Genomic DNA, 13,643 nt, shown 5'->3' with positions numbered 1-13,643 from the left:
GCTTAGTTTGTGTATTCTATGACATTCGTGCAATGAAGAAACCACCTAACAATGCATTTCTCAAGGTATCCTTGCTGTGAAGCAGCACATGACTGTGTTCTATATTTTTAAAATGACAATGAGATCAGAATTCTGATCAATGAATACTGAAACAGCTGTTGGCAAGGAAGCTGGCAACCCATGGCTGAAAGAGATGTCTCCTCTTTAATCCAAAATCTGGAGGAAACTGATGTCTCTAAATAAAACTCTACCCCCCCACCTACCCTCAGTTTCAAGCCGTATACAAAGAAGAGGTCAGCATTAGCTACACTTTAAGGAGAGAGGCCAGACCAAAACAAAAAACAACAACAACAACAAAAAACGCTGGCATCCCATATTCCAGAGAGCAGAGGATGCAGCCTCCTGGGCAGCAGGGATCCAGAAGCCCACAGGAAACGTGTTTCCCAAACCTGACCTGCCAACAGCCCAGTTATCAGTGCTGCTTCCAAGCCAGTACACTCCCCAGCACGTGTCTTCCCAACAAGATGGAAAACTACAGACATCCAGGGGAAACAATGTCTTAAGAGCTGCCATATCTTCCAGAGACAAAAGGTTCAGGTGCTTGACTCCACCACTGAACAGAAATCAGTTGGTTGACAGCATGCCTCTCTATGAAATCCCAACTCAGAAAATCTTAAGCTGGAAACAGACTCCAATTTCATTTTAGTACGGTTCTCATTATTCAAAACTTTCTATAAGAGTGAAAATCCCCCTTCCATCAAATGTGTCATGCACCCTGCCATTGGCTTGTACACCCTGCCTCTTCTAATCACCTGAGGAGGCCAGGCAAGACATGGACACAACATAAACAAAATCATTTGCAAGGGGATCCCACTGCCACATCACTTCAACCGTGCTCCAGCCTCCAAACTCAGTTCAACAAACACTAATTGTTTTCTGTCTGTAATGCACAAGCTCTCAAAAGAGTTCAAGGAGACACGGAATTAAAACAATGCAGAGGCAAGCCCTATGGCATAAAGCTATGGTAAAGCCACTGCCTGCAATGTCGGCATCCCATCTGAGTGCCGGCTTGAGTCCCAGCTGCTCCACTTTCAATCCAGCTCTCTGCTGTGGCCTGGGAAAGCAGTAGAAAATAGCCTAAGTCCTTGGGTCCCTGCACCCGCATGGGAGACCCAGAAGAAGCTCCTGCTCCTGGCTTCAGATCGGCCCAGCTCCAGCTGTTGTGGCCATTTGGGGAGTAAACCAGCAGATGAAAGACTTCTCTTTGTTTCTTTCTCTCTCTTTCTCTCTGCTTCTGCCTCTCTGTAACTCTGCCTTTCAAATAAATAAATCTTTTTTTTCTTGACAGGCAGAATTAGACAGTGAGAGAGAGAGAGAGAGACAGAGAGAAAGGTCTTCCTTCCATTGGTTCACCCCCCAAATGGCCGCCACAGCAGGTGTGCTGCGCCAATCTGAAGCCAGGAGCCTGGACTCCCATGCGGGTGCAGGGTCCAAGGACCTGGGCCATCCTCCACTGCCTTCCCGGGCCACAGTAGAGAGCTGGACTGGAAGAGGAGCAACCAGGACAGAATCCAGCGCCCCAACCAGGACTAGAACCTTGGGTACTGGCGCTACAGATGGAGGATTAGCCTAGTGAACCGCGGCGTTGGCCCAAATAAATAAATCTTTTAAAAAAGGGGAAGGAGGGGGAACAGTGCAAATTGGAAGAGGGTAAAAGGGAATTCTTTATATTACTACCTCACAAATTTTGTCTTGTAAATTTAAAACTATTCTGATATAAAATTTTTTAAAAAAAAAATAAAAAGACAATACAAATTTTCCGTGAACTTTCTTAAGTCCTCACATACATACTGCAGGTTGAGGATTTCTTATTCAGAATGCTTGGGGTGAGAAGCACTTCAGGTTTCAGATTTTTTTCACACTTTGGAGCATTTGTATTTACATGAGAGACCTTAGGAATGGGACCCACATCTAAACACAAAATGTGGGGCCAGCATTATGGTGCAGTGGATTATGCCACCCATATCCCTGGCATCCCATATCCCATTTTGGAAGATCTCTCTATGTCTCTTGCTCTGCCTCTCAAATAAGTAAATCTTAAAAAATAAAACACACACACACACACAAAATTCATTTATGTTTCATGGAAACCTCATACACACAGACTGAAAGACACTTTAAACAATATTAACAGTTCACCTGTATTTTGATTGTGACCTGTCACGTGAGGTCAAGTGTGAAATAATTATTCACTTGTGGCATCATGTTGATGCTCAAAATTTTTTTGGAGCATATCAGATGAGAGATGTTGAACTTGTAGCTCCATACAAAATCTGAAAAACCATCACCATTCAACTTATGCTCACATGAGGCCCCTTCTGTCTGGGAAAGCCTCCCAGATGACAGTGGATGAAGGTGGGCAGGCTGCTCCCTCCCCACTCACCCAGGGCCAAGCCACAATCAGAAGCCCTGTGCAGGGCAATGGAAACACAAAATCTAGACAGACGCTAGCATAATCAAGAGGTGTATTTCCAGCAAGGATGAGACCCTATTTATTGAAAAATGAGAGGAAAAGCCAATGCTGGTGGGATTCGATCCGAGCGCAAGCCCAGGGCCACCGCACCACTTTGCAGCTCTGCTCTGGACAGGCACTCCCAGAGGCAGCCCTCCCTTCTGCTGTACCATCTGTCAAGACAGGAGCCAGCCTGATGCTGCCGTCCTGTGATTTATTCTGAAGCATGGAGCTCAAGGAGTTATTTGGAAGTCAGATAACAAACCTTGAGCATTTTTCTGTAACCATTTATAAAATGCTGGAACAGAGAAACCAAAATGTGTACAAGGCAGATAAACCACAAAGGGGCATAAACATCGGGGCGAGGGTGGAGAACAATGTTGGGGGAAGGGAGTGGGAAAGAATTGGAAGGGGGATTCTTAAAGAATCGCTTGAACACAATCACCACTCATAAAACTTATACCGGGCCTGTAAAAAGGCAGGCCAAAAGGGGCACAAAGGGGTACAACATGTGGCTATCCAAACCACTCTAAACACTGCACGCTACAGCTATGCAAAAGGGAAACCACAGAAACCCCCCGAAGCCAAGGCGCGCAGAAGCTGATCTGGCACAACATTAGCGCCTTAGTCCCAGGAGAGTCACGGCACATTAGGACAAACTTACGCCAGGATGAAAATCACATTGAGCTAGGAGGACAGCCTCTACAAGGCAAGAGTATATTAACACACCAGGTGATGAGGGGTTGGCAGTGCAAGGAGGCAATCAGGTGCATAGCACACTTCTGTATCAGACAAAGTCTTAGCACACAATAAGAAACTACTTCAGTATTGAAATCCAAGAGACTTTTAATACAGGGAATTGGTGTCTTGCCTCAAAGAGCCGGGAAGCCGCTGGGGACAGTGAGGCCACCCACAAACTGGTAACAACAGGGAAACAGCATTGCCCCCAGACAGAAGGGGCAAAGCGAAGAAGGGGCATCTGGGGAGGGCAGGGCTGTGTCACCAGGGTGAATCAGTCTTCAGCAGTAGAAGCTGAAACCATGGAGAAGAGGCCAGTCCCCGGAGATGCCTTGCAGGGCCAGCATCGGGCGGGTCTGGTTTCTCTCCAATCTCCCACAGGGGTGTGGACAAGGGCAACCCAGCAGAGCAGAAGGGAAGGGGTGGATCTGAAGACAAAGACATCTAAGACTGCTCCACTGTTCCTCTGTGTCAGCACACAACCCGCAGGTGCAGGGGCATCCTGACTCAAGAGGCCTGGAGGAGAGCCGGAAAGCCATCATTCCTAACCGGCTCTGGGACAGTGCTCATGCCGCCAGCCCATGAACCCCACTTCCAAGCAGGGATACAAAGCATCCAAGTACAGGGCCAGGCTATTAGCAAAAGGAACTCAGCCATCCTCCTTCCATAAATTAACAAAATGCAGCCATGGAGGAGCCTTTCAAACATGTAGAGGTGGGAGCAGGACTGGGGCAGGGCCGCTGCCTGCACAACCCTCCCTAGTCACTTTTCCCATCACGTCATCATATCTCTATGGTTCAAGGCCATTCCAGGCTAAATTGTGTCCCCAAAAATCTCGCATGCTTAGCCCTCAGAGTATGACTGTATCTGAAGATAGGACCTTTACTTAAGTTCATGTTTATTAACTAAGGTGACTAAGTTAGAATGAGGCCAACAGAGTGGGCCCTGATCCAATGTGACTGTTGTCCTTATAAGAGGTGATGGGGACCTAGGGAAACCAGGAATCTGGCACACAGACAAAAGGCCCTGTGGGGACCCAGAGAGCAAGGAGCCACCTGCAAGCCAAGGAGAAACCAATTTACCAACACCTTGATCTTGGGCTACCAGTTCCAGGACTGTGCGTGACGACATTTCTGCAGCTTAGACCAGCCAGTTTGTGATATTCTGTTGTGGCAGCTCCAGTAGATTAACATAAAGGTTTTTATTTTTGCTTCTCGTTGCTCACTGCATCCCGTTAAGTTTTCCTGGCACATCTGCATGTGACAAGCAGAGCTCTAGGAGCCTGCTAAACAGAATGAGAAAGAGATGGGCTGGGCCAGACCCTGTTCCTGCTGCTCTGTGAGTACCGGATGGGATGGCAGAGAGAAGGAGAAGACACAATTCCCTAACTCAGATGCCAACAGACCCAAGTAAAACCAAATGCTACGAAAACACAGGGGAAAGTAAAACCACCCTAACTGGGGAGTCAGGGAATGGGTGGGGTGGCCATCAGGGAGGGCTTCAACAGGGACTCTGTCAGAGGCACAAAAGAGGGGAGCATTCCATGTGATGGAGCAACTCAAGCAAAGGCCAAAAGATACCCAGAAACCCAATGCCCAGGCGGGGGCCAGCAAGCCAGCAGGCAGCAGCGTGGCCAAGGTTGGGCAGCCAGAACTGTGACACAGCAGATGGGACCCAGCAGAGACCGGTGCCCCTAGAGGCCAGGCAAGGAAGAATGGACTTGGGAAAACGAGGACCATAGAATTAGGGGCTTCAGAGTGGACACAGAGATTACAGTGCCCCTTTAAGATAAACTCACGGTCTGTCTACTTTCCAAGGAACTCGGGACCTTTATTACCTATTACCCTGTTAACTCAGACGTGGGGGAGCAGGTGCTATCTGCAGTGACTTCCAAGCTGGGATCCAGGGTAAGTGACAGTTGTGGAAGAGAGTCACAAGCCAGTGTGAGGCGGACAGGGAACTGAAGGTCCGAGTTTCAAGTTCTGCAGATCAGAGCCCGAGGCTGCAGCCACTAACACTGTGCTCCCACCATCTCAGTGCCTTTTGTCAGAGCAAAACCCTGCGCTCTCCCTCCAGCTCACTCGACGCGACCTCGACCCTCACCCAGGCAGGGCCGGGAAGCCACAGGCTGGATGCAGAAAGAAAGGAACAAAGCCACTCTTGTTTCTGAGCATCCAAGAGCTTGGGATCGGCTGATGTCCAGGGCAACTTAAGGGGCTTGCAAGAGTTCTTCTGACTTTAAGGGACCTCCACCCCACACGCTGTCTGTGGACTCCTACCCCTGCACGAGAGGAGCTTCGCCTCGCTTCCTACATGTAGCTGATGCACCACCTCAAGTCTCCTAACAGAAACGGGAAAGGGAAGGAGCACAGTGGCTGCTGCTAACTTGGGTGGGTTCCAGGCAGCATTATTGGGACAATTTCCTGACTGAGGGAACACACGGAGAGCAGAAATGTAGGAAAGGGATCGCACAAACCACACTGACACAGACCCATCAAATAACAGGCAATTTCCAAAGCACATTTTCAAACAAAGCACTTCCGTAGCCCCCTTCTTCACCTGAGCCATGGGCACTGTCTTCCAACAAGAGTTTAAGGCAGCCCCTTAAGACATCAAACGTGAACAGAGAACGACCATAGGCTTAAAGCACAAATACCAACGAGGAAAGTCAAAATGGCTGGCAAGGCCAAGAAAAGGGGAAGATGTAAAACAGTGTTTGCCTTTTTCATTACCCTTAACACCTAGCACGTATAACATACTTCTCATCTGAAGATAGGAAGCAATCAGATTTATGAAAACATGAAGGAAGATTTTAGCTTCGGGGTCCACATCATCTCATGAGAAAAAGCATAAGGAAAAGCCTGGGGGGTTCACTATCATGACTGTGAGTGGACAACTTGGCAGAGAGAGGAGTTATAAAACTCCTCCTACAGAGACATGGAGAGAGCACAGTCACATTAGAAGAGACAAAACCCGGGGCACAGCGGCTCAAGCCGCTACCTGCAGTGTCCACATCCCATATGGGCGCTGGTTGGAGACCTGATTGCTCCACTTCTGATCCAGCTCTCTGCTACTGCCTAGGAAAGCAGTGGAGGATGGCACAAATTCTTGGGCCCCTGCACTCACATGAGAAACCCAGAAGAAGCTCCTGGCTCCTGGCTTCAGACTGGCGAAGCTCTGGCCGTTGCAGCCATTTAGGGAGTGAACCACTGGATGGAAGACCCCTCTTTCTCTCTTTCTCTCTCTCTCTCTCTGCAACTCTGCCTTTCAAATAAATAAATAAATCTTTAAAAAAGAGAGAGAGAGAAGAGTCAAAATCTAAATCTTTGAATTTATTGCTGCATTGCTCTGTGCTAATAGGCACTACATATAATTATGAATTTGCAAAGTAGTAACAACCTACAGTTCCCACTTTCCTCCAGTGGAAACTAGTGGTCCTAAGCCAAGTGCCATAAAAGGCCAAACAACTTGGGCTTCAGGAGCTACAGCAGGCCCTTTAAGAGCAAATGCAACTTAAACAAAAATATACTTACCCCACACATGATTGTTCTAAAATTCAAGTGAAGTTTTCACGCACAAAAAGCTCTGAACAAAAGAAATGCTGCAGAAGTGCCATACCTCAAAGCTACAGATTTATCCTGGTAACCAGGGGAGAGAGGAAGAAAGTCTGAATGCGGAGGCCCACATTTAGCACAATGCCTTCTGGAGCTAGAAGGAATAGGCCCAGGGCCATCACGACGCCCCACCATCGAATCCCAGCACAACCCTGACCTCACCATAGTCTTTTCACTCCCAGAGCAGGCCAAATTGCCTAATGAGTACAAGGAGGACGTTAGGCAACACAATGCTGACCCAGCTCCCTGAGACAGCCGGCAGATGCAGAACTCAATGACTAACCCATTGACGGTACTGCTGTGAGACACTGGCTGGATGTGCGATTTTCACATGATGGGGATCCAAGTCAGAGTCCTGCCAAGACATCTGGTTAAACCTCCTCTAGCTACTCACCCATATTAGATAGAGATTCGAATTCTCTGGGGACGCTTTATCGCAGCAGACCTTAAACACCACCCTCAAATTCAGCAGCCTCTGCACTGCCTTCTCTCACACATCAAGTAACCAGACAACATCAAAGCACAAAATTCAAATCCGAAATTAAGCCTGGTGTGGCTGGGCCTCAATAGACAGAGATTTTCTAATAATTCAGCAAAAAATAAGAAACTTGTATTTCAAAGTACAGAATCTGAGAAACAGAGGCCACTCCTGACATCCTTTCTCGGGGAGGCTTGGCAAGCAGGCACACCATCACCACGTGGCCCTGAGACTGCAATAGGAAATCATGAGTTTAGCAACTTCTGAAATCTAGCCGGCCATGCGAGTGTATATTATTTTCCATCTGATGTATCTTTTTTTTATTGGCGTAACAAAGCAGCAAGACAAAGTGAATGCCCTTGAATATGAAATAGAACTGAGATATGTGCCAAGTCACAAATGGAAAAAGCCCAATGAGTAAGAGCACATATCTTCAATGTCAGCACACCCGGCGTGAGTCAAAACACACAGCTGTGTGACGTCTACTTGCCTCCCTCTGACTTCTCAGAATCAAACCAGAATCCCCACCCATGGAAGTTACCAATCAGTTCCACCAGTCTTACCTTAAGCAATGTACACACTCGCCGCATTTGGAAGGGAAAAGAAGTTCTACCTATTCAAGCAAGCATAGGAAGACTAAGACACCTTTTATAGTCCTTACTTTCAAAATATTCTGGGTTTCATTCCACTTGTTTGTCCATTCCTTGGTCAACTCTTGGACCTACAAAGAGAAACAAACACCTGTGATTGTTCCACCCAAAAAAATAAATAAATAAAAATTCATATGATTTTCTTCTAGAAAAGCTCTAAGTTCTCTTAGCTTATGAAAGGATGCACTCTAATTTTTTTAATTAAGTCCCAATTTCTACCCTTGAAAGAACCATCACCACATATAAATCACACAAGCTCATCTTCTCCTACAAACTACATTAAGGCCAAAAAAGGACAGACATAAATTTGTCAAGTTGCCTAGAATTTTACAACAGTCTTTTTCATGGGGGCACTTAAATAAAAGCTGCTTCCTCCAATTCTTAACCAAAATTACAAGTTCAAGGATGAGAACATTCTATTAAAGGGGTTAAATTTTCCTGACTGTACTTCAGGTCCTAAGAAACAGTGATTTATTTTTCTTTCTAATTAAATGTGGTGATCAAATCACCTTGGATGCTACAGTTTTCTTTTAGGAGATAATTTGCTTTTGTAGTTAATTAATAGAGTTTATAAATCTCATTCTATCTTTTTAGAAAAAAGGCAGTACTTTAATTGACTCTTTGAGTAAAAGCAAAAATTCTTTTGATAAGAATCAGCTTCTTCCCAAGCAGCTGTAACTTAGAGGAGAAAACACCCCCAATTGTTGAACACAGCAATTTGGAAATTACTTCTCAAAGTTAATGGAAATATTCTTCTAGTTCCTTACAACTTTTTACATGATCCTAGTGATTAATCCACTAAGAAGCAAAAAGGGATACCTGAACGGAGGGGTAGGAAAAAAATAAAAATGAAAACTGTGTTCTGTGGAAAGGAATACACCTAGGGCTAAACCAGGACCTTCTGCAAGGGGAGAACTCCTCCTCTCAGCACCTTTACCAGTCCAGCTACCTCCTCACTTCCGACAGCCATCGCCCTCCATTGACACCCCCTCTTCCTCCCACCAGTAGGCCGCACTTTTTAGCCAGGAAGAAATTAATGTGCGGGGTACTTCTGCTAAGAGAGAGATGCTCGCATTAAGTGTAGTGACTGGAAAGGGCACTGGTGTCAGCCACCTCTGTTACCAACCAGAAATGGAGGCACTGGGGTGATGGCTCACTCACCAATATGCAATCCTTCCCAGTCCTTCATCTCATTCCTTAGTCTGCCTCACATAAGACAATGAGAGAGCCAAGCACCTTAAAAGATGTCTACTTTTACCATTATTAGTGTCAAAATCTACCATCTTCTTGGTCAACAACAAAAGAAATGGAACTGAAAGACCCTTTCTAACTTTTTTATGATCTGTGAAGATCACCCTGATTCAAAACCAGTCATAGACTCTAACCCTACAGACTGAAATGATAGCAATGAAATTCTCATGGCTATTGGGGCTGTTGTTTTCAAAAAGCTTTCAGGATGAAAATACTCTTATCCCTTCTTTCCCTACAGCAGACTAAAAGATTGGCATACTGAATCTGCCAATTTGTATGAAGCAGAAATCATTAGCAATTTATCTGAGAATGCAAAGCACTCAAGAGGACTGATTCTGCGTTCTACCAAGAGGTATGTTCTTACTGAACAACTGTGAGCCAATCAATCCTTTTTAATTCAATCACATTATTACAGCATTAACTATGTGTATACATACATATATGCCTTGGATTTATTTATATTCATTTATAAATCCAAAACATGTTTACACATAGATGGATGTGCCTTGGATTTATTATATCATTGTATCTGAACCAAATAATATTCATTTAGCACATTAATGAGGAATGCAAACATGTGATATCACCTGTAACAATGTGACCAGTGATATTTATAGCCATGTGGATAGCAAACAATTAAAAAGGGTCAGTGAAAAAAACAGATGAAAACTTAGAAAAATGTTATGAGCAAGAGCAGCAGGCATTTCTGTCACAGCATGTATAATGCATTCAAATTAAAATGTTTATTGGTTTCTATTAACTTGGTAGGTACTTATGAAAACTATTATGAGAAACAATTTAAGACCATATCCAGACATTTCACAGCACTCAGAATTAGAATTTGAAGCACTAAAATATAAAATTTCATGAGAAAAAGAGGGATTAAGAAACTAACATTTTTCCTAATGCTATTATCAGTATATTAATCAGCCTAATTATCTAGAGAAGTGTCAACAGGTACCTAACTACAACCCAATTTATAGCCTGCATATTGTGTATTCTTAAAAGACCTTTTACCAACAGAATCCAATTTTCTTTCTCAATCTCTTTTAACCATTCAGCAACATGAACACAATCTACTCCAAAAGCTGTTCTTAAAATCTGTTTCTCTTTGCCTGAAGCATTATTTTGCTCTCTGTTTTAAAAAACGAAAAACCAGTATAGAAGCAGGTCAGCCGTGAAACGGGTTTTCACACAGCACCAACACGGCTGCTGACTTCGGCCCATCACCACTCCAGAGTCACTCCCTGTCTGGCTGCTCTCTGCCACCTTCTCCCTGCCTCAACTCACATCCAGCTGCAGAGAAAGTAAGCATCTACCTAGAATAGTCAGAGGTCCTCCCCAAATGCTGAACATCCCCCCAGAAACAAAGTAAAGAGATGACAGAAAGCTAAACGGTGGGCACTGTTCAGCTATGGTGACCACAGCTGTTTCACAAATGTTGAACTGGGCCCCTCTCAGTGTGGGTTCTTGGATGCTCTGATGACCCCAGCTGCTCACTGCTTGGTCAAGAGAACCTGCTTGTGAATTCAATTGCAGTGAACATCATGTGCCAGACAAATCCCATTTGCCAAGACACAGAAAACATGATGTAATATGAGAGACCTTCCAATAGTTCTTGGGAAATGTGTATTATGAAAAAACAATGCATGGATTGAAAAAAAATTAAAAACCAAGTAAATTCACCTTAATTCCATTTTTTCCATATACTTTTTTAAGTTACCCTTACACATAAAAAAGTAAGCTGCTGTATTTCTTTAAAAATGATCATGGGAAGGGGAGTAAGGAGGGAGGCTCTGTGTAATGAATAAAATGAATGTCAAGGGGTAGGTACCACAAAACAGTCACCTTAAAAAACAGTGAAAGTTGTGACCTTAAAAAGCAAAAAGTCAGAGCCAGTGCTGTGGAGCCACGTCCTGCAGTGCCAGCATCCCATATAGGCAACGGTTCTAGTCCTGGCTGCTCCACTCCCAACTCGGCTCTCTGCTGTGGCCTGGGAAAGGAGTGGAGGATGGCACAAGTCCTTGGGCCTCTGCACCCATGTGGGAAGATGCAGAGGAAGCTCCTGATTCCTGGCTTCAGATCAGCTCAGCTCCGGCCACTTGTGGTCATATGGGGAGTGAACCAGTGGGTGGAAGACCTCTCTTTCTCTCTCCCGGCCTCTCCTTCTCTCTCTGTGTGATTCTGACTTTCAAATAAATAGATAAATCTTAAAAAAAAAAAAGCAACAAGTCAAAGGATCACTTACTCTGGCTTCATTCTGCTGAAGTTTTTCTTCCATACTTAAAGCTGTGGGGGAGTCCAAGAGGGCAATCTAGAATTCAAAGCATAACAGATATCAGCAATTAGCAAACAGCAACAATCCAGAATAAGAATTTTTCCATAAATAAATTATCAAAAATTTCCACAGAAACCAACAGAAGTGAAAAGTAAGGCCCTACATTCTCCTAAAAAGTACTAGTTGTCACAAGTATTTAATCTATGAGACACACACTTCATAGTATCAGAACCATGGCACCCTGGCGAGTCTGCATTTGCAATACTACTCAGCAAGGTGAAAGATGCCACACACTGAGGTTTCACCAAAACCAAGCCATCTAAACCCCTAGATCTTCAGGATCTACCCGTATGAGAATGCCTGAAGTATAAAATTCACTGGGAACATGCCTAAGTCTCCCTCAACCCCAGGCTTCTGAGGTTCACCAACAGAGAGAGACAAAAAGGAAAGCTCATTTATATTCACTGTAGAATGGCATCGCAGGGATGGCTACACTACAATTTATCCATTTTGGGAAAATTTAAGGACTATTGACATGAGAATTATAAACATCAAAATCAGGTCAGAACCGGTAGGGACAAGCAGATATGGACAGAAGAGGAAAATGGAGCCAGGGAGGGCTCACTCAGAGCATTTTTATCCCTGGCCTAGACACAAGGCTCCCTATTCTGTGTGCTTTCTCACTGCCTGGGATGTCTTTGGGAAGAAAGAAAGGCAATATATCTCCCAATCCATCCATAGGCAATCACTCTTCCCCAGTTGGGCACAAAAAACCTGGAGTAACTTTAGTCATATACAAGTACATCTGCATTGCTTTTAATTTATACTGCTTTTAGTTTATATTCTAAAGATTTCCTTTTTCACTCAACAATATGTCTTCTAGAAAATTCAGTAAAAATAAACCTGCTTCAGTCATAATCATTTTGGTTCCATTCACAGTATGTCATTGTATATACTCTGTAATTTATATAAATTATATTTTTATATTGTTTTAAATTATTATAGTACTATTTATATAAAATATTATATAAATTATAATTTATAATTATTAGCGCTCCCCAATTAATGTAAATGTAGTGGGGTCCTTTTTTTGTCTTCTTCCCTAATCTTTTGCTTTACCAACAATACTACAGTGACCATCTGCCTATGGGTTACAAGGCTGTGTCACTGGAATACAGAAGGGGAACTGGCAAATCATCTATATGCATGATATTTTTTCTTTAATTGCCAAGCTGTCCTCTATAGAGGCCACAGTATTTTTCTCATTGTTATTTATTTTCCACTTTCTGTTCAAACTACAACACTCAAAAGGCGTTCTTCTTAGGCTCAAACAACTTCCTTTCACACGATGGAAGCTCTGCATCATAAAGGGAAATGTATGTGCAGATATTTTCAAGTTCAATAAATAATTCCTGTGCATCTGCTATCCACCTCTTGTGGGAAAGAACTGTCAGGTGTATTTCAGGATACGGGAAATTCAGTGAGGTTTGCGCCCTGTCTGTATTTTCACAGATCAAACCATTTATGGGATGTCAAGAGCTCAAGTGTCATCTATTCCTACATAGAAGGCACTACTGTAGAGACACCACTTGCATGAAAAAAAAAAAAAAGGATTTCTTTTCATAATACACTTGAGACATCCATTCTTGGGTTAAGAGAATGGAAAGAAATGTATTTGTATCTTTATTTTATTTCTAGCTTCAGTCTAACTTCAACCTTTTAAAAAGCAATCCTTGATTTTCTTTCAAGGGTGGCCTTTCTTCACAGCAGAATCTAACCCTACTAGAACTTAACACACTCTATTTATCACAGAACATTAACTCCGCACACACACTAGGCACACTCTAAAGAGGTTTATTGTGAAAATACAAAAGGACAAGGCTTTGTTCACTAGAATCCCAAAAGCTCTTAGTGAGGCCATTTCAACAATTCAGCAAGGCTCCCGCACAGTATCTCTGCCAGGCCCCAAGCATCATGCCCCACGTGTCACTGAGTCACCATAGTCACCTCTGTGATGGGCGACGGGAAGCAAAGATTCAGAAAGGTGTTCAAACAAGTCTTTCATTCTGTTAAAACACATTTTAAAGTCATAAAATGCATGGGTAGAATTTTAACTATTACT

General features: G+C 43.8%; 1 protein-coding gene across 7 annotated transcripts in view; it reads right to left on the bottom strand.

Moving 5' to 3' along the window:
- KIF16B (kinesin family member 16B) overlaps positions 1-13,643 on the bottom strand; it is a 328,211-nt gene that overhangs the window by 250,327 nt on the left and 64,241 nt on the right. For all 7 annotated transcript variants that reach the window (XM_062203838.1, XM_062203839.1, XM_062203844.1 and 4 more), the window contains exons 11-12: positions 11,492-11,557; positions 8,004-8,063 (exon numbers count right to left, since the gene is read on the bottom strand). In XM_062203838.1, the coding sequence (XP_062059822.1) occupies positions 8,004-8,063; positions 11,492-11,557 (126 nt within the window). The remainder of the gene's footprint in view (positions 1-8,003; positions 8,064-11,491; positions 11,558-13,643) is intronic.

The sequence above is a fragment of the Lepus europaeus genome, chromosome 10 (genome assembly GCF_033115175.1).
Source record: "Lepus europaeus isolate LE1 chromosome 10, mLepTim1.pri, whole genome shotgun sequence".
Classification (NCBI taxonomy): Eukaryota; Metazoa; Chordata; class Mammalia; order Lagomorpha; family Leporidae; genus Lepus; species Lepus europaeus.
This window is presented reverse-complemented; position numbering and strand designations above follow the sequence as displayed.